At 35.5% G+C, this 22,412-nt stretch overlaps 3 protein-coding genes across 4 annotated transcripts in view; 1 reads left to right on the forward strand and 2 right to left on the reverse strand.

Annotated features, from left to right (window-relative positions):
* Positions 1-425, reverse strand: part of LOC123674690 — a 36,750-nt gene extending 36,325 nt beyond the window's left edge. For both annotated transcript variants that reach the window (XM_045609660.1, XM_045609659.1), the window contains exon 1: positions 34-425. In XM_045609660.1, coding sequence (XP_045465616.1) covers positions 34-225 — 192 coding nt within the window. In that variant the 5' untranslated portion in view covers positions 226-425. The remainder of the gene's footprint in view (positions 1-33) is intronic.
* Positions 426-579: 154 nt separating this feature from the next.
* Positions 580-8,177, reverse strand: LOC123674691 (histidine-rich glycoprotein-like). Its single transcript, XM_045609661.1, has 4 exons — positions 7,979-8,177; positions 3,351-3,748; positions 2,865-3,253; positions 580-1,377 (listed from the first exon to the last, which is right to left on the reverse strand). The coding sequence occupies exons 1-4, from the start codon at positions 7,988-7,990 to the stop codon at positions 905-907; spliced, it is 1,272 nt and encodes a 423-aa protein (XP_045465617.1). The 5' UTR covers positions 7,991-8,177; the 3' UTR covers positions 580-904.
* A 6,685-nt stretch (positions 8,178-14,862) lies between these two features.
* LOC123675259 (histidine-rich glycoprotein-like) lies at positions 14,863-20,445 on the forward strand. Its single transcript, XM_045610606.1, has 3 exons — positions 14,863-14,874; positions 17,522-17,804; positions 19,798-20,445. The coding sequence occupies exons 1-3, from the start codon at positions 14,863-14,865 to the stop codon at positions 20,412-20,414; spliced, it is 912 nt and encodes a 303-aa protein (XP_045466562.1). The 3' UTR covers positions 20,415-20,445.
* The last annotated feature ends 1,967 nt before the right edge of the window (positions 20,446-22,412 follow it).

Raw genomic sequence — 22,412 nt, forward strand, 5'->3', positions numbered from 1 at the left:
ACTAATACATATTGTCCTCATTTTTGTTCTTACTTCTTTTTCATTATCGACCTCCAATGCCTCGAAAGTGAAGGCTCCTGCAGCACAGTAAGCCACCACAAGGGATATCAAAGTGACATGGGAAAATATACAGGTAATTGTTTTCCACGTAATTTTCCAGCATTTGGCACATGTACTTTGATTTTCCAACTCTGATATGGTATTTCTCGACTGATAACGAGACATTTTTGATCTCCTATTGTTTTCTCCCACACCCTATTTGTTTGACAAATTCATATTCATCTCCACAAATCTATCGAGTTTTCACAACCCCTCGCTATAGACTACAAACTGTCACATCAATCAAATCCTGTATAAAAAAACAACCGCATATACACAACAAGACTATGCAATTCCACAACTAACCAATACTTCTGTTCCCCAACGATTTGAAATAACTCTATTTATAAAATACTCATTTCCACTTCTCTAAAAATAGTGGGTTCAAATGTATAACCATCGTCGGAAGAATGAACTTAATTAATAAGGCAGCTCTGACATAAACATTTTTGTTTATTTTTTGTATTTGTCTTTCATTTATTTATATTTTGGAGATTTCATATTTGATGTATTCGGTCTTTACTTGGTGGAAGTTCGTTATAAATAAAATAAAATAATATTTATGGAAATTGCTTTGTTTTATAATTTTATGGATTTTCAAGATTCAAGATTTAATTTCCATCTAATAAATTAGTCATTCAATATCTGACGATAAGTCATTTTTTTAATTGAAATTGAATAATTTTTATATCTCTAATTCATTGTAAAAAAAAATAACACAAGAACATTGTGTAAATTGTTGTAAATATAATAATAAAATCATTTCAACAAAAAATAGGTAAAAAATTTTAAAACTCTTAAACTATCAATGCTTTCCTGCATGCTTGTGCTGATGATTATGCTTATGTTTATTACTATGGTGATGATCATGTCCATGTTTCGCATTATGCTTATGATCATGACCATGACGATGATCATGATCGCTGTGATGCTTGTGACTATGCCAGTTCTTGTGATCTTCATGGTGATCGTGGTGATCTTCATGTCCATGATGATGTTCATTATCGTGCTTGTGATCGTGATCCTCAGAATGCTTATGGTCGTGGGAACCATGGTGATCATGATTGTGATGTGATTTGTGATGATGCTGTCCTTTTTCATGGTGATCATGCCAGTGGTTATCGTCGTGACCATGCAAATGAGTGTGCTTTTGTTTTTGATCATGTCTGTGATCATGATGATGCTCGCCTTGGTGGTTGTGATTATGTTTTTGATTGTGATCGTGCTCGTGGAGATGCTTGTGTTGATGGTAGTGGACCTCTTTCTTTTTCTTCTTTTCTGTGAATGATGGGATTGTTTCTCTTAGAGGTGAGAAGTTATTTTGCAAGTTAATAATATAGGTACTAATTGACAAAGAATATGCAATACCCAGAAGGAGCTGTTTAAATTAAATTTTTTTTTTATGAAACATATATTATAGCAGGGAGTAAAGGATTGCATTTGGAGAAAAATATCGTGAAGGTTTTTTCATGTCAACAATTTTTGTTACTTAAATATTATAGTCGTTTTTTGGAAGTTTTTTAAATTTTACAACAAACCAGCAGGAGATCCAAAGTCGATGTTTAGTTGTTGTTAAAATGCCTAGAGTACGTGTACGTGGATTTATCGCCAGCTAAGTGAATTTGAAAGAGGTCGAATTATTGGTCTACAGGAGGTGAGGTTGTCATTTCGAGAAACCGCTTACCGTGCGAATAGAAATCCAACTACTGTTATGAGATGTTATCAAACGTGGTTCGATAATGCCCTAAATCGAAGAAGTAGGCACCGGAGGTCAAAGGGGCACAAATGAAGTTCAAAGCCGACGTCTAAGATCTATGGCCATTAGAGACCGATTTGCGACAACTTGATCTTTGGCTGGTGGGTGGTTAGGAAAAAAAGGCCATCCTGTAACTGTCCGAAAGGTTTACTACCGGATAAGGTCTTTTTACTGCAACATTTTCGACACCATCTTGTGTTATCTCTGACGGCAACGATTACAGAGGTGCAGATAACGTCAACATTTGAATGTGGAATGGCATCAGATCGTCTTTTTTGATGTTTCTCGATTCTCCTTGGGTGCACATGATGGTCCAAGAAGAGTTAGACGACGTCGGAAAGAAAGATGTGAACCTCAGTTTGATGTTGAGCGTCTTGTTCACCGAACACTAGACGTTATGATATAGGGTGCTATTGCACATGCAAGTGGGTCACCTTTAGTCTTTATTCGATGTTACATGTCAGCGCTGCGTTACCTTCAAGAAATAGTGGAGCCATATGTTCTCCCTTAACTTAACCGGCTCGAGAATCCAATATTTCAGTAAGATAATGCCCGACCTCATATTGCCAGAGTTAGTTTGAACTTTTTCGAAGCGACCCATGTGAATCATTTGCCATGACCGCCCAGATCCCCCGATCTTTCGCCCATAGATCATTTTTGGGACATCATAGGTAGAAGGCTTGGAAATTTACCCCAGGCCTCACATACTTTGGCGGCTCAGAGACATGAAATACAGGTTGCGTTGGATAGTGTCCCTCAAGAAGAAATAGACCATCTTATTGCATCAATGCCGAGATGTGTTGAGGAATGTATAGATAATCGCGGTGGACAAACACATTATTAACAAATTTATTGAAAAAAATTGTAAACCTTTCGTTTTTTCTCCAAATTTCAATTGTTAACTCCTTGCTATACTATCTATGTTTTACCAAAAAAAAATTTAATTTAATCATCTCTTTCAGGGTATCGCAGTTTCTTTGTTGGTTAGTATAATTAATCGGTAACTCACCACCATGGTAAACGTGGTATTCTCCATCGTGTTCCAAGTACGGTTGGTGATCTGGATACTCCTCTACTTCATAATTATCGCTTGTTTGGCCTATGCTATCTTCACTATTGCGGTGCTTCCTAGATCTACCGACTTGAGGGTGTTCCAATTGTTTGGCATTTTCTATGAGATCTCCCAGATCTTGAGAGAAATATTCGTATACGGCTTTCTCTGGATGATGAAAATCTGAAGTTTTTGGTCTGCTGATTGTATTCTCTATATTTGAAGATTTCTGACTATTGGCTGTATGATCAGAATATATAGAATTCTGTTTTTGGAAGGTTGGTAACTTTACGTGAGTATGTTTCTTTGAAGAATGTGCTGTTGATGGACGATCCTGCTCAGTTGACCTATATGAAATTGCGATAGTTTTAATGATTTTTTTTTACTTTTAACTTCAAGAAGATATGATAGAACACTGTTAAAATATCAATTATTTGAACTCACCTGAAAATTGGCTGATTGCTGAAAGACGGTACGTTTTGTTTATTTGATTGCGAGCTATATACTGGGAATTGAGCAAGAGTGGGAGTTGTCTTAACTGAGGGAGACAATAATGTTCCACCCTGTTTAACCTTCTCCTCTATATTCTTCAGTCCTAACAAATTGATGCCTTTAGTATTTGGATTACTAGTGGAAAACTTTTTCTTGGATTTGATTCTAGGATTGGATTTATTAGAAGAGAATGAGTAGTAATGAATATTATTCTGCTCTCTGCTGGGTACCAGTTCATCTTTCGGATATCTATCCACAGGGTTTTCAACGATTAGGAATTGGGAATTTGAATCGTCAACTTTGATTGGTTGTACGAAATTCTGAATGAAGATAAACAATGCTATGTGAATCTGTAAAAATAAATAGCATTATGTAATATTATTCTTATTGTTGTTAGTAATTTTTTTGGAATTCTTTTACTTAGTTACAAAATCTGATAATCTTTCAAGAGCTAAAAGTCGGGTATTCGAATACAGAAATTTATCCTGGTTAATTTAATTTAGGTTGATAAAAAATATTCATCAATCTCATTTCGATCGCTTTTGAGTAGCCGTTTCCTCAACAGATCGCTCTATAATTCCGTTAAAAAGTCAGTAATTTTTTAATTTTCGACCAGGGGTGGTCCCTAACGATGAGGTTCGACAATGATGACGCCGCGGTCAAGTTCGTTAAACAAAATACGACTAGAGGTTCCGTACCTAAATATGATCGCTTTATATTTTGTTTTAAACCACCAGAATCATAGAAAGTACAAAAAGAATATAGGAAATAAATTATCCAATACTTCCCTGGACAGAAAACAGATGAATTTGAAAAATTTCGAGTTGAAGCATCGCCAGCAGCATATGAGAAATTCAAGCAGAATATAAAAAAAATTGAGGAAAGTACTGACGTGAAGCTAGGAGTTTTTAATAGACCGTTTATAAATGCGCCAATTGCGCCCTTGGAGGCCATATACGAGTATACCTATAAACAGTTCAGTGTTCTTCAATGGTGCAAATGGATTATGAAAGCATGAGCGCTCATAACCCTCAGTCTTTACTTCAGCACTTTCCTCATTTTTTTTTATTGAACATTTTACATTATTTTCCATCTTTACTTATTTTTCAGAAGATTTATATTAATGGCACAATTTCTGTTATTCCATATTTTAATTCCACACAAATATTTCGGTACTAATAAATCAAAATAGTTTCGTAGTCTGTTACTATTATTATAATTCTTGACAAATTTTACTGATTGGTTTATCAATTTCTCTTTTAGACGCTGAATATCTCGATATAAAAAATAAAAATAATAAATAATAAAAAAATAATATAATAAAATAATAATAAAAAAAATTAAATATTAAATATTCATATGAGAATCGAACGCGGGATCATTTCTAACTTTAAGCGCAAGACTTTAGGTACATACGGTAAAAAAAATTGTCGTATATTAATAGATGTTCTCAGTTTGAAAAATTTTCATACATATTCATTTTTATGGAGGTTTTTCAATAACAGTTGATATAATTATTTGAGAATAGGAAATTATGAGCCATATAGTGTGAAATGATCAGTGAATTTTCATTCAATTTTTCAATTCTATTATACCTACATTCCAAAAAGTAAGCTGAAAAATTCAAAGGGATTAATTCATCACTGGAAAAAAACCGTATTCTCCCGCATTCTCTTACCAATTCAAGAATACGCTCAAACGGCGGACGTTGAAAGTAACTCCATGAATATAGGGTATTTCATTATAAACTGGACAAACATATATAGTCACGTAGATGACAGAGGGAGTATCATTTTTGCCTTATGAATATTACTTCGTTTTAGAAGCATAAGCGATATACCTCGAGGGTGTTCATCATAATTTCTGAGTAATATTCTATTTAGTGTGGTCAGTTTTATGTAACTTTTCAAGTTACGATTTCTGTTCACTGTTTGAGGGCTCCGTTCAGAAAAGATGAAGAACTCTGGAAAAAAATTTTTGAACTGGCGGAAAAACTGCAATGTTCGTGATTTTTTTTCAAAGACAAAGCGTTTGCGGGCTTATATTCATGGGACTTTTTATTGCCAAAATTATCCAAGGAATCTCTCATTTTCCTCCGTAACTCTAATTTGGGAACATCCAGTATAAGGTAAGAACAACCGAATTGGTAATAAAAAATTATTTCGAGTAATTTGGTTCAAACTTCGTTATCAAACTTTTTTTCTCACATACAGATATGAGTAAACGTTGTCGCCAAAAAAATTTTTTCGATTACCCCTCCCAAGAAAAAAAAGATCTACGCCCTTGTCTCCTTCTGTCCTCTAACATGATTGAAAAAAAACTGGTTGGGCTATAAGGACCAAAATTTCGAAATTGAGCTGTCGAAATATTGCAGGTAGTAATATAAAGTTATCACAAAAAAAAATGTCACTGTAATTTCAATGAATCTCTATTGGGGGTCGAACTCTCTACTTTCGAGTATATTACCTGTGGAATGTAAATTTGAACTAATCCAAGGATATTATAATGGCTTCAATATAGAACCGTTCCATATTTTTCGATTCTGTTCTCGTATTCATGTTAGGTATAAAAAAGTACATGAAAATTTCGTGAAACATTTCAACTATTTCATGAACTTGAACATCTTATATCTCGTTTATGCTTCCAAAACGAGGTATTATTCATAAAGCAAAAATGATTCTCATAGTCACAAGTGTCACCTACGTGACTATATATATATATGTCCAGTTTATGATGAAACACCCTGTATAAGCGCACTTTTATCACGTATGGTTGTTGACAAGTAAGGTGTGTAAAATATAAGGCCAAATTGTGTGAGCTCAGATTTCTTATCACGTGATATCATGCGTGTACTTCGAGTTTGATAACATGAGATACAGTCCAACCAAAGTCACTTGACCAACGTATAAAAACGCTAATATCCTTGAATATTAAGCACCACGTGTTTTTAAATACTAGGGAGAAAATTACTGAAGCGTTATAAACTTCCATGCATCTGAAGAAGAGAATAACTTACAACTCAAATATTAAGCTTTGTATATTCAGTATTGGTCGATTGCTTTTGAAAAAATTAGATCATCTCTAGCTTCCAGAAATAAGTTTTAAAACCAGAGGCGTATCTAAATACTATTGCGCCAATGGCAACATATTTGACAACACCCCCCATTTTCGAAGATTTTTTTTCATGCATTATATTTTCCCATGGTATTTTTTTGTTTATGATTTAAGTCATTTCATTTTAAGTTATTTCCGTTAAATTTTTAAAATACATATCACACCATATTATACAAGGTGTGTATGAATTGTTGCGAAAAAATTCAGGGACGATTACTTGTCAATAACTAGGGTGGATCTTTCATATGAATTTTTTTTTGAGCCCCCCCCCTGCTTAGTTACAGCCCCCTAAAGCAGGCTCTCAAAATGTAGTTTTCAATTCGTGAAAGATTCATAATTTCTGCTTTTTTTTTTGTTACATTTATTTTAATTTTGTACCAGTTCTCAATAAGAATATCGTTTTGACATGCGCCTTTGGATACATTTGAGGTCGAAAATAATTCCAACCTTCACAACTCAGGCGTTTTATCTGTTAATATTTTTTCTCAAAAGCCGCGAATTTTAGCAAAAAATTATAAGAGACCTTATTTGTTAAGAATGAAGCAGTCTTTCCAAAATTAATTTTCTTATCGCAAAATATGAATTAAGAAAAAGTTATTGCGAAACAAGTTGGTGAAGTGGCTTTTTCTACCTCTTGGAATCATAGAAGAACACCAACAATTAAAGAAATAACTACTGAAAATCTAAACAACCGATCGTTATAAAATTGTATCGAAGAAAAAGAAACCCCACTTTACACAAAAATTCCGTTTGTCGAAGAAATTCCAACAAGCTTGATGAAGCGCAAAAAACCCGTAAAAATAGGGAAGCACACATGCCGACGCGCGATCGTAATATTTATGATATAAAGCGGCACCTTTGAACATGCCGATAACAGAAATATTAACTACTAGATTAGGGCACGCTTAAACATAGCCATATTTAAGTATATTACTTCTTTCCTTGAATTTTGTTTTGGTGATCTTGTAATTATTTTAGGCTTTGTACGCACATTCTAGGGAAGGCTAGCTATATTTTAAATATTTCCAGATTTCTCGGCATCGCTGACTTGTGATTTTTCGAATTACTTCGCCTGGTGCTCCAATATTTTTTTCTTTTGATATTTTTGGCGCCTCTGCGGACCTTGCGACCATGGCAAGTGCCACTTTTGCCACGCCCTAGAAGACCTAGAAATTAATGGTTTTTTCAGCAGGAGGAATTTTCATATGACAAATGAACTTTATGCCAAAAACTGAACAAATCTCATCCAGTCATCCCTGATATAGTCCTGGTGGACTGTTCTCCTTTCCATTAATTTTCAGATAAAAGACGGCTAGTAAGTTCTGAAGTCGTTTAAAAATATATCAATAAGTTATTGTATTATTTCAGAAAGAGCCTACTTTGAACGCAATACAAGTTTGAATCAACAATAAATCGGAAAAAAAGAAGACATGCCAATTTGATTCGGTTAAAAATCTTCTACATACCCATAACTCCATAGTTAAAACACTGAACAGTAAGATTCGAACTGTAGTTTCTACCTCAGATCTGTTTTTTATATCTGACACATTTATGGAAAAAATGCAGCGGTAGGAGATGAACCAATCCTTCTATTTTTCGCTCCGGTGCAACAACCATGGAGTTATATGCGTATCGTTCATGTCTTTTATCAGGTTTAATAGGCATGCATTTCGTGCAATTTTCTACTTATTGATTATAATTGCTCAGTTATCTTATCTTACGGCAAATCTGATGCTAGGCCTTTAATCAGCAGGTGAAAATGTATGTACCAGGTACAGATTGAATGGATTCACACCTTTTTCAGCATTCGTTCGGCGAACAAAACGATCTATCATTTCGTCAAAGTGTCTGCAATTTTCGAAATTTGAGCCGGGAATGGTCTCAAACGATGAGGTTCACCTTTTATTAGGTCCAGGCGTATAGGTACATGATAACATTCAAACGTTTAGACCTAAGAACTAGAAATTTGTAGGGTAGGTTCGGATCTTGAATACCCTGATGGGCACAATCCGACTAAGGGTTCCGTGACGATTGCTAGTTGAAGATTTTCTTCCGGCTGATTTCAATACTAACGATTCATTACTTCGAACTGTAACACCCAAAAGGAGTTGTTTAAATTTTATTTTATTTTTTTTGCTAAAATAGTATAACAAGGAGTAAATGATTGAAATTTAGAGAAAAAAACGAAGGGTTACAATTTTTTTAATAAATTTATAATTAATGTGTTTGTCCACCGTGATTATCTATACACTCCCCAACACGTCTCGGTATTGATACAATAAGATGGTCTATTTCTTCTTGAGGCATACTATCCCAAGCTACATGTACGTCATGTCTCAGAGCCGCCAGAGTCCGTGGGGGTTGGGATATATTCCCAAGCCTTCTACCCAATATGTCCCAAACATGCTCTATAGGCGAAAAAGTTTAAACTAACTCTGGCAACATGAGGTCGGGCATTATCTTTGTGAAATATTGGATTCTCGAGCCGGTTAAGTTAAGGGAGAACATATGGCTCCACTATTTCTTGAAGGCAACGCAGCGCTGACATGTAACATCGAATAAAGACTAAAGGTGACCCACTTGCATGTGCAATATCACCCTATATTAACATGTTTATCTAAATGATACTTAGTTAAGAATATTTCGAGAACTAATGCATAAAATGAAAAAACAATTACTGTGCTGAAATCAGTATAAAAATACCTTTCAAATGAGGTATCTCTCACCCCATCTTCCCTATTCAAAAATTGGGGGTGAGGGTTGTAGTAGCAAGGGTTGAAGCGCTATGCGTCCGTAACCTACATCTTAAGTTGTCCCCCTCGAAACAGAAATCGACCTGTCCGAGCATTTCTATCGAAAAACTTTATTTCGTCTGTAATCTCGTCTGTTTCGTTTTCAAATGGCCACCCTGTATATGCCAACGTACTTAATATGGCCTTCTGTATGGATATATTCCTGGTCATCAATCTTTAAAGGTCCTAAATCCGGCTGACTGGATTCGTAAGATGTGAAAGTTAAGTAGGGAGTTTTCTTTGCATTTAGGGTCAATCCGTTCTGTCTGAACCATCTTGAAATAACACGAAGATCAAATTGTATGTCCTCCTTTAGTTTCTCCCATGTTCCCCCTTCAGCCATTAAAACCACATCATCAGCAAAGGCTATGATTTTTCCAAAGATTTTCATACTCAATAAAGCGTTCACATAAATGAAAAAAAGAATCGGTCCCAAAACTGTGCCTTGGGGGGCCCCACACGTTATCACCTCCTCATGGCTGGTTTCATCCTTCATTTGAACCATTTGAATTCTTTCAGTTAGGTTACTAGCCCTAAACAAGTCAAGGGCTATTCCTCTTATACCGTAGTTATATAATTTTTTCAATAGTTTTTCATGGTTTACCGTATCAAATGCCTTAGATAAATCGAGAAAAACACCAACCTGGGGTACACTTCAGTCTAGAGCATCGTATATACATTTTGTCAAATCCTTGATTGCATCTTCTGTCGACATTCCCTCTCTAAATCCATATTGACGGTCTGATATTACATTGTTTTTCTTCAGGAATATTATTATTCTCGTCTTAATAAGCTTCTCAAGTATTTTTGCTAAGTAGAAAATAATCGATATAGCCCTATAATTGGACATCTCTAGTCTGTGTCCTCCTTTGTAAACTGGATTAATAATGCCCTTTTTCAAACAATTCGGAAATATTCCATTCATTGAAGATGTGGGCTAGAGGTAGTGAGATTTAAGGTTCAATTTCTTTCAATAATCTCAACTGCAGCCCGACAATACCTGGGGTCACACTTTCAGATCTTCTATTTTATTCTCGACCTCTTTTTCATCAGTTGGAACAAAGAAGAAACTGTCTCTTATGGATAATTCTTTCAGGTTCTATAATTTTGTCGGAGTATTTCCTTCCCAGATTACTGAAAAATCGATTGGATTCACTAGCAATTTTTGATTTTTCATTTATAATATATTAATATAACCTTTATCGTCTTTGATCTTTACAGTACCTTTTTCAACTGTATTTTTTTTATTGTAGATTTTTTTTACTTCTTTCCATAAAACTTTTGTTTCTCCTTTACTGCGATGAACCACTCTCTGGCAGGCCTATCGTCGAAAATGTCGATAAAATCATGGTAAATATCAAGATAGATCATTATGCTACCAGTCGTAGCATCGCCCAGGAGTCAAACATCAATCAAAAAACCGTTTTGAACTATTTGCAGAACGCTTTATTCAAAAAAAGCTTCATGTGTGGTTGCCGCTACCTTCTGATGCATGGACAGAATTTCCATCTGCAAATTCCTGCTGAATCACAAAATATCGACCCATTTCTGAAAAGTATGTGGACTGGAGATGAAAAATGGGTGAATTACGAAATGTCAGGTGACAGATTGATGACCACTAAGATGCATAGAATACCTGGTGTGTTTACTGATTCGATTTTGTTTCAGACTTTTTGGGAGACCCACCTGTTGATTTGGTGGTCTGCTTCACCAGAGTTCTGTAAGGTGGCACTCTTTAAAATTTTTCGAATTCCCGCTATCTGCCTGGTGCCGTTCAAAAAGGAAACACTGATTTTAGACACTGCAAACATTCACAATAAATTACAATTCAGTTCATTTCAAATTTTCAATCAAATGAATGGAATATAATGACAGACCATAGAATATAAAATATTATTGTTCTATACTCAAAGTTCACGACAAGAGCGTAGAAATAGGGGGATACTGGGGGTTAATTACACGGTGTTCCTAAATTGGAGATACAAATGAAAATGACAGATTTCCGGATCATTTTAAAAAAAAAAGTCTTATAACATGAGTCCCCAAACATTTTGTTTTGAGATACATGTGTTAAAGTTTAAGTTTTTTTCTGGTATAACCTTCCCTTCACAAGATATTTAATTTGAATTGGCCATAGATATTCCAGTTTAAAATTTTCACCATTTGATGCTAATTGTGAATGCAAATCTACAGAGTGATATTTTTTCTGGAAGGATGCCTTCTTTCTTCCTCCAAAACTATATTTTGATGAATGGCTGTTAGTTTAGAAAAATGTAGAAAAAAACTCTGGTCCAGTACTACACTTTTTGGTTTGTTATAGTTTTGTCGTATCTTCTATCGATTTCGAGAAAAAATCTTTAGTAATCCTCAGGAAAATCCAAATTATTATAAAGATCCAGCTAGTAAGCTCTAATGAATGCATTAATAATAAGTTTTGGTATTTATTTACCCAATCTGTAGCGAAAATTAATAAATATTTGATAAACTGTACGACACACTAGAAACAACCTGTTTATTGAAAGGAAAGCGTTTGTGGGCTCATATTAATGAAACTTTTTTTTCTCAAAATTATCCAAGTGATTTCTCATTTTCCTTCGTAACCCTAATTTGGGAACACCCAGTATAAGGTAAGAACAACCGAATTAGTAACAACAAAAATTATTTCGAGTAATTTGGTTCAAACTTCATTATCAAACTTCTTTTTCTAACATTACAGATATGAATAGGAGTTGTCGTCAAAAAATTTTTTTTTCGATTATCCCCCTCAAAAAAAAGAAGATCTACGCCCTTGGTTCACAAGAGTCGAGAATTGAGAGAAATGTCAAATGTAAACGATGTATGCGCCATCTGAAAAGCCCGCGATCCCTCGAAATCAAGTAGGTATAAATCCGAAAAATCTCCCGTTTTGTCTGAAAGTTTTACAAGTATAAGTAGACACACCAGGTATTCTATGCATCTTAATGACCACGAATAGGGTTGCTATGTGTTTGAAGGGATTGGCAGGGAATACTCTACTATGAGTTGCTTCCCTCTGGTTCTTCTTCTTTTTTAGACGCCTAGGTTGGCGACAATTTCAGCAAACTCCTTCCTATTCAAAGCTTTACCCAATGGTTAAACGCCCAATTCTCACTTCGAGTTTAAAAAGACGATAGTTTCCATAGACGTTAAATGAGAAAATCAATTTTTTAGGTTTTAACTTTATTGCAAATTACTATTTGCATTATTCTTATTTTTGCTCATTTATATTAACGACCTCTTTTATATTGGACGCTCTCTGCACCTGTTCTCACAACGTCTCCTTATCTTGAGGAGAAAGGCTGATTACTTTTGATTTCCTGATCACCGCTGCCTTTTGACATAGTATTCCAACCTATTTTACTCGAGTCTCATTTTGGAGGATGCGCCGACATACGTTCTAGTCCGGAGCAATTCTTCAGACTCCTTTTCTCGAATGAAGTTTGTCCGTCGGGTTCCTTTATTGTGAGTCAATTCTTATTTGGAACTACCGGGCAAAGCCCTTACCTTGAGGAGGGGGATCGTGAGTGGTATCGATCAAGACTGTGGTCTGTGTGGAACAAAAGCTGCTTTCCAGTCAGGTGCGTGTCACCCCGGGGCTCGGCGCACTAGAGCTTCGAGCCTTTGCTATTATTATTATTTGAACTGGGGTCGTTTTGCTTCGGTAAGCCTTCCGGGACTTGCGACCATGCAGATCTTTTGTCCACTACCCTACTCATTCATAGAAACCCAGGGAGGTCGTCAACGACCTTAATAAAATTGACAACCTCCCTAGGGGCCTTGACCATTACCTCTCTGGTATCCAGGACCGGCTTGCCCATGTGAATGGTTCTTAGGCCAGCCAGCTCTGGACACTTGCATATCAAGTGTTCAGCCGTTTCTACCTCCGATCCATGGAGCCTGCAAATCTCGTCTGCTGACTTACCCATACGGTACAAATGATGTTTGTACCGACAGTGCCCCGTCAGCAGTCCCACCATCACCCGAAGCTCTGCTCGCGACATCTTCAGGAGCTTTCTGGTGTAAGTATGTGAAATCTTCACGAATTTCTTTGCCTGAGCAAGTCTAGGAGTGTTAGTCCAGTGGATTGTCCTACTGTTCAACTACCATAGCTGGACCGCAGCTTTGTATTGGTCTTTTCCTATCCCACAGAAAGGCTCAGGTCCAGCAGGTCTTAACCTTGATGCACTTTTTGCAAGCTCATCCGCTCTCTCATTTCCTTCAACCCCACAGTGCCCTGGTGCCCATAGTAGAGTAGCCCTTGCTATGAGTGGAACGCGCCAAAACGAAACTGTCAAATTCAACGTAAACAAACCAGCGTTCTACAGCTGTCTCGTACTTTATGCGAAGTAACTGTTTACTGGAACACTACAAGTGCGCTTCGCTACGCTTCGGAGCTGTACCGAGGAGCTCCTGACGTTGGCTGGAAAGCACCTATAGGGTATATTATCACTTTGCCGACATCTCAGACTGCATTTTACTCGTCATTCTGCATGTTTTCACGGTTATCTGTATTTAACTTCGTCTATTCTCTGCATACCTATCTATTTCTGGTGCTTCATATAAGCTCTCTCTTAATTCTCGTTTTGTACCTTATTTGCACCTATTTGCTTTTTGATGTTTTGAAGTATTAATATTGTATACAGGGTGTGACTAAATAAGTGTGAAACATTTGAGGAGGTGATTCCTCATCGAAAAAAGATAGGATCTTTCATATAAAGAGCATCCCTTGTTAAGATACAGCCCCTTAAAGGGGATACATAAAATTTGTATAACAATTTTTTTCACAAGCACCAAAAAAGTAACAATATTGAAATAAACCTGATGTTTTCTACTACCAAAAAGACACTTAGCCAGTAATTTATTCAGTTTACCTCATGGTTGTCGGGGGTGGAAAACGCAACCCCTAAAATTTATTTCCGATGTAACTTTATGTCTTATTATTTGTTTACCATTTGAAAATTCATTTCCGATAGCTTGTTTCATTCCAAACAAAAAATGTCTTCTGGGTTTTTTGCCTAAAATAAACCAGTTGCTGTATAATAGTGAAAACCTATAAAATATATAAATCGATGATCTGTGGCGTAAAACATAGCTTACTTATTTTTTAACTGACCGCTGAAACGGTATAGACATCAAGATCAAAATTATATTAAATCGAAACAGAAACGAAGATATTCAAAAAAAAATTAATCAAAGAAATAGAATAACATCGTTATCCTCTATGTCTATGACTTGGAATAACTAATCCATAAGTGGAAAATTCTATTCATATTTGCCAATCCAACCATGAAATCCGATGCATAATCAATCTGAATCAATCACGATCAGGGTGTAAGATGAAACGATAGACCGCCAATTAAAATTAAAAAGTTTCGTTCAGTTGATTTTAGTAATCACATCTATCGATCGGAAAATGAGGAAAACGTAATTTTTTCGTGTCGAACGGAAGTATCTCCTTAACGCAAAATGTTGGTATAAATGTACATCAAGTTCATGGGTTCTTTCATTCTGTATTTTATTGGCTTCTTGTGTAGAGCAGTATGGCAGCTTGGGTGAGTAACTTTTTTTTCTTGATATTTAGAATAATAATTTCATCAGAAATAAAGCTATACTTCCAAAAAATATAAGGCAAAGTTCAAAAGTGACTTTATAACATATAATATATTTATAATCAATATTCCAATTTTACTTGGACGACTCTAAAAAAACACTTGTCCAGGTTTCATTTGATGTCATGCCACTCTTTAATTTGTTGAAAATTCGATCGAATGAAACAAAAAAACCGCTGCATGGATTGAAATGAAATTCACTGGGATTCTTGTGGTGATATTTAACTGTAAAACGCATACTTAACATTGATGGCTTTTTCTATATTTTCAATTCAGCGCTTGATTATCCAAAAAGCCTCAGAAAGAAAAAAAATTCTTTCCGAAAATCCAATAACTAGGTACTTCTTGTAGAGAATTAATTCAAGATTTCAAAACCTCCCTTAAATTTTCTGTGCAATCATTGATTGGTGAGATATTGATGGTTAAAGCCAAAAAGGTCCTTTACATTACAAAGTTCGATATTTCAGCGAGAAGTGCTCGCATCGAATTTCGAAAAAATGAATAAATTGAAGCTGATTGAACAAGTTGTCTCATCCATGTAGTGATTAAGTTGGAAAAAAATTTCGTAGAAATTTTAGATACTGTATTCATTAGAATTGACAACATTGACAAAATTGATCAGAAATTGTAGTGGAAATGTTATTGGTTCATTTCACCTAGAGCTTTTCATATTCCATCAAAGATCTTTTATTCTGTGTTATGTCGGTCCTTAGGATGTAAAATCATTTTCTTCGAAACTTGACTTATCATTACCGACTTTGAGATTAACTGAAGCAATAGATTTGAACGCAAAATATTCATCTTCAGTTTTTCAACATGTCACAGAATTGTTCGGCATCACCTTCATTAAAAACTTGTCCCCTTTCTTGGTGACTGTAGAATCTTTCGTCGGTGTTCGATCGAAATAAAACTGCTCTAACAGCTATCAAAAACTCCCAAAACTAGTTATAAGTATAAGCACAAACCCCACCAATAAAGGCGATCAAATTGCCACGTGGCAGCACGTGTACTATTTCAGGCAATGAAAGTGACCAAATCGACACATACTATTCCATATGGTGATCAACTAGCATACTGGGATCTATTGAAAATGATTATTGATATAATAAATTCCCTGCTGACCCTTTTGAATATTAGAAATATTCTGGCCTATTCAAGTGAGTTTGAATATACTTCATCCAAATTGAAAAAAATCAGTTACAGAACAAAAATAACAACATTTTATTAATCTACGTACCACACTAGTATATGCGAATCATTAGAAATATAATAAAAGAGTGACAGCTACAGTCAATGAAAGAAGCCAAATCAGCATGCGGTGAAGCGTGAAATATTTTAGCCAATAGAAACAACCAAATCTACACATTCTGGTTCCAGAGAAGATCCGCTAAATACTGGGGTTTACTTGAAAGTATTGTTAGGCAATAAATACCTTGGCTCCTAATGAATTCTGGTAACTTAGAAAACCCTTGTGTAATGAAAACATTCTGGCTTCCTTCAAGTGACTTTGGATATACTATGACAATTCATAAATTACATAAGTTTTAATCGTTCCTTGAAAATTTAAAATTTTTAGGAAAGGTTCAGAAATAGATTGGCCAACTTATCCGCAACTGTATATAAATGGAGAACTCATCGGTGGATTAGATATTGTTAGAGGAATGATCGGTAGTAGGGAGTTGAAGAAAAAATAGAATGTTGTGGTTATCTTCCTGATGACTGGACATAATTCAACTATGGCAGTCCGAACATTATTTGCCTGATAATTTTAGAACCAACATTTCACACTTCATGAATTTTCTAGTTTATCGCATCACCAGAACCAAATTAAATTCAAGAAGAATATCAAAAAAAATTCTATATTTCTGTACAACAAATCTGACCATGTCGACAATAAAACCTAGAACTTGAAATTTTCAGCTTAAGTTCAGACCTCGATCTCTTAATGGGCAAAATTCGTAGTTCCGTAGAAAAAATATGGTCCTTCGAAATATTATTTTACTAGTATTTTCAAAACTTTAGATTCAACCAAGATAAAATTCTGCATATAGATGTAGAATCACAATTTCAAACCTTGTGCAAAATAACATGTTGATCGCATAACCAAAATTTTCTTGACATCAGAACCGATGGAGTTGATATTTTGTGTATTGATATGAAATAACAATGTGAAGCTCTGTGCAACAGTTCAAACATATATCAGAATCATAGAAAATTCAAGAAGAATATTGTAAAAGAGATATTTTCGTGATGACCTACAAATTCTATCAAGTTCAGATTTTTTTTTCATATATAAAGAATAACCATTCAAAACTAAAGTGTGGATAGCATAATTAGAACTATGGAAAATTCAAGTAGAATCTCGAAAAATTAGGAAAGCCCTGATGTTAACTCAGGAGCTTTTGAGCGAAGTCATGCGTCAATTGCGCCCTCAGAAACCACAAGTACTTTTATACAGCTCTTCGGTCTTCAAGGTCTCAATTGGGGTAAGAATGAATGAGCGCTCTCTTCACGTTAGTGATTTTTTATTTTGTTTTTGTATTTCATCAATTCATACTTTCACATTTGGTTGAACACTTATATTATCTAGGCACTTGTGGGGATTGTCCTATTCTTCTTCACGGAGTACCACAACTGTTTGTCTGTTTCTGATGACAAGTACCTTGCTGTTTATCCAACTTACAAGTTTGGGCAAGCCGTAGTAGGATATGAAGACAACACCCCACGCTATTACAACTCTCACGCTGATGCAGCATCCATTTATTCATCACGTGGAAGCGCAAGTTCGAATTATGAGAATTTTAAAGATCCGCAAACTCTACTGGCCGATGAGATAAATCGAGATGATGACTACAAAGGAAATAACTTTATTGGTAAGTAAATTGACTCCACACTGCCTTTTTTACAGATACTACCACGGAAGGTGTTCTGCCGCCATTGCCTCCATGATTCCTCCAGGGGCTCAATTTGATCAACGAACAAGGCAAGCCGATAATAGTCACCAGTTTGTCATGCATCTTTCTACAGCTAGGACATCGGTGTATCAGAAGGCTTTTCTTTACCGAACTGCAAGGCTATGGAATACCCTACCTCAAGATGTATTCCCCCTTGGTTACAACTTACAGCAGTTTAAGACACGCACAAACCGATTTCTTCTAAATTCATCTCGGGGCGCTTGAAAGGGCGTTATAAGCTCAGTCTTTTCCCGAGAGATGCGTGTAAAAAAAAAAAAAACCACTACTATTATTATTTACTGAATCAGGGTCGTTGCGGCTCTATTAGCCTTCCGAGAACTGCGACCAAATTGATCTTTTGTTCTCACCATGTTCTTTATCTATTCATACAAACCCAAGTAGGTCGTCGATACTTTCAATGAAACCGACAACATACTTATGAGCTATAACCAGAACTATAACTTTCCCATATTAATGATTCTTAGGACAGTCACTATGTGTTCGGCTGTTTCTACCTCCTTTCCACAGAACCTGCAAATCTCTGCTGCTGACTTACCAATGCAGTACAAAAGGTATTTGCACCAACAGTGTCCTCGCAGTAGTCCCATCATTACCCGAAGCTCAGTTTATGGTAGCAACAAGAGCTTCCTGGTAAAGGTCGGTGAAAGCTTCACAAATTTTTTTGCCTGAGCAGCACCAGGGATTTTTCTCCAGGAGGTTTTTCTATTGTCCCACTCCCATTGTTTCTAAGGCTACAGAAAGACTCGGAACCAATAGCTGTTAACCTTGATGCCCTTTTCTCAAGTTTATCGGCTTTTTCGTTTTCTTCAATAACACAATGCCCTGGTATCCATAGTAGAGTTACTTCATTGCCTTTGGTGAGTTGATTTATGGTATTACGCCACTCCCATGTTAGCAAAGACCCCTGGCTATATGATTACAGGAACCTGAGCGTGATCTGGTTGTCCTTAATGTAAGTACGCGCCCCTTTGAGGTTTCTATCGAGACACCCTTAAACGCATGTATAGACAGCTAGTGTCTCGGTTTGCAAGATAGAGGGCTCACTTCCCGGGGATCTAGAGATACTCGTTTTAGGCCCATATACCCCAATACCTGTGCCTGTCTCTGATACTCTCTCTGATTTTGATCTATCAGTAGTATACCATTTGAAGGACCTTTTAGTCAAGCGATTTACGAAGTTCATTGAGTGAGACGGTCATCAATGACCGTTTCAAAAAGTAGTTAGAAATCGAAGATAGTTAACATTACATCCGTTGGTTTTGCCAAGAGAATTGATATTAATTGATTCAATATATGCCCATATGATACATTTCTTCACATGTAAACGTTTAAAGGAGGCAGATCAAGTATAGACTCAAGCGCTGCTGTGGGAGTTGTATAGCTCCTGATGTAACACCAATACAGGTCCGCCTTTGCAATTTATGTTCCACACTGATCTCTCTGTTTATTCTTTTTCCTCTATTTATGTAAGACAACTTTCATTCTGTTATTAATTCGTCTTTTGTCATATAAAAGATATTCCTATACTAAAGGTTCAAGTGAATGATATCAAGAAAAATATTCGAAATATTAAGAGTTTTATGAGATTCGTAAAAAAAATATTCACCCAAGTCACCTAATCTCCTTCTATAGATGATGGTATTTTATAATACATAACATAACTATAGATTGTAACTTGTCCCAAGTTACTTACAAAAAAATTCATCTTCATATGTACTTCAAAAAAGATCATCTTACCTTAGCAGCTTATGCTATAAATTATGTATTGAACGCATCATCCAACAATTACTACCTGTTGTATTATTCATAGTTGATATCTTGAAATACATTGTAGTATCAAATTTCCAATCGAAATAACGTGAAGGATCTCAATTGAATTAATGTATTTTAGGGAGCACATCGGGATTCAAACAATACAAAGCATCCACTAGTTTCAACTACAATGGACCACATCAACTGGAAACAATAGAAACACGTAGCTTCCACAAAAAAAGTGAACCATATTCCCTTCACGAATTCGATCACTCTCATCATGGAGAAGAAGAGCATGCGGAAATCCATTACCACCAGCACAAGCATTTGCATAAACACAGTCATAAACAGGAACACCATCATAAACACAAACAAGATCACAATCATCACCATGCACACCAGCACGAGGAAGAGGGAATGCACAAGCATGCACACAAACATGATCACAAACACAAACATAGTGGTGATCACCATCACAATCACGAAGCTATCCACAAGCACGAACACAAGCAGGATCACAAACACGATCATCATCACAGTAACAAACATGAACATAAGCATCATCACGACCACAAACATGATGCTTATCATAAACATGGTCATAAACACGACCACGATCACAAGCACAATCATCACCATGGTCACAAGCACAATCATCATCATGGGCACAAACATCATGATGATCATAAACATAAGCACGGTCATAAGCATCATCATGGGCATAAGCATGATCACAAACATTATAAACATTACTGAATTGTGTGTATATTATCCTATTTTATTGTGATTGTTACCGATTTGCCTATATATATATATATAATACGATTTTAATTTGTGTTTAATAAAGTTTTATTTTTGCACTTTGTTTTCGATTATTTTGAGTTGAATACATCATTTCCTCAGCTAGCTCAGGAGCGACTGGTGTGAAAATTTTATGAACAAAAAAATATTTTAGGGAAGCTGCCGTTTTGATACGTCAAAATACACTCTTATAGCTATTCAAAAACAAAACGGTAGACGATTATCGCGGTGATGAAGTGGTAGCAGAAATTTTCAAAATAAAAAAAAATTTCAAAAGTATTTTAGAGAACTTGAAATTCATATATATTCTTCTTTGTAGTTTAATAAGTTTACACTTCTGAAGGCAGACCGATACGTCGGTTCCTTCGACCTGGCAGACAGTAAAATCTTTCTCCCCCGCGAGTGTAAGAATTCAGGTTGGTCCAGATTTAAGTCGTATAGAACAACTGTTCGTTTTAGAGATAATATATGGGTCATTCTACGCATACTATCATTTTACCAGTAACTGCCGATTTATTAATTGGTATCTATTTTACCATGATTACGACTATGGAATAAGTACGATACATTGGAAACTGTTTGGGGTTTGAACAACAAAATAATAAAAAATAATATACATATTACAATTCTATTTCGTATTTTACTTCCAAAAAGTCATTCCTCTGTCATGTCCCCGCACGAATATTTCGAATTGAATTGATTATTTTAGACTATGCAAATATTAAAATAATAGCAATACTCCCAATAAGGATTCGAATAAACAATAGAATTTGTGGATATTACCAATTTATTGAAAAAAAATTTTTTTTTGGAAAAATTCACCAATATATTATGTAACCATCCTATTTAGTCATTCCTCTAGCCCTACTAGAAAATTACATAAACGACATAACAGATTAAACTATAAGCTAACGTTTCAGAAGTAGACATTTTGTATTTCAAGATTAGCCGGTGCACTATTATTTGTTTGTTAGCCTGTTTCGTGTACCATTGTTAATTTAGCCTTTTGTTATCAAAAAAATAATATTTTTTGAAAGATAACATATATGTGTATTCTTCAACAAAGGGCACTTCGATTCCTAAAAAAAAAAATAATTGTTGGAGAAAAAAGTAAAATGACTAATATATATAAAATATATGTAAACAACTTCAGGTATATGAGATTATTTTGATGAGTTGTATTCAATGATGAGGGAATTTCACATGAAAAAAGTTTCACTAGTTTTTTTTCGGCTCCAGGTGCTGGTACAGAGATGCAGAGATGTAGGGCACGATGTATGATATATATGTGCTTCCTTGATTACTCTAAGGCTTTCGATAAGGTGGAGCACAGCAGGTTGATCAATATACTCAAGGAAACTGGAATAGATGGGAAGGATATTAGAATTATATCCAACCTATATTGGAGACAAACTGCAAGGGTCAGGATTCGAAATGAATACACCGACGATATCAAAATACAAAAAAGCGTTCGGCAGGGTTGCATTCTCTCTCCTACGTTATTCAACATTTACTCCGGTAGAATATTTAATTTGGCATTGCAAGGAATGGAGATGGGCATCAAAATGAATGGTAAAATAATTAATAATATCAGATTTGCCGATGATACAGTGGTGCTAGCAAGTGGGATCGATGAACTTCAGTTTCTTGTGAATAGGATTAACCAGATCAGTGAAGATTTCGGATTGAAACTCAATACTTCTAAGACCAAATATATGATCGTGAGTAAGAAAATTGCACCACCTAGTATCCTAAAAGTAGGAAATAAGCCTATTGAACGTGTGGAAAAATACAATTACCTTGGCACTATAGTAAATTCCAACTGGGAACAAATCACTGAAATCCGCAGCCGTATAGAAAAAGCAGGATCAGCATTCCTGAATCTGAGAAGCTTGTTTATTAACAGGGAACTTAGCATTTCCTTGAAAGTCCGTCTATTGCTGTGTTCTCAGT

This window comes from Harmonia axyridis, chromosome 3 (genome assembly GCF_914767665.1).
Source record: "Harmonia axyridis chromosome 3, icHarAxyr1.1, whole genome shotgun sequence".
Classification (NCBI taxonomy): Eukaryota; Metazoa; Arthropoda; class Insecta; order Coleoptera; family Coccinellidae; genus Harmonia; species Harmonia axyridis.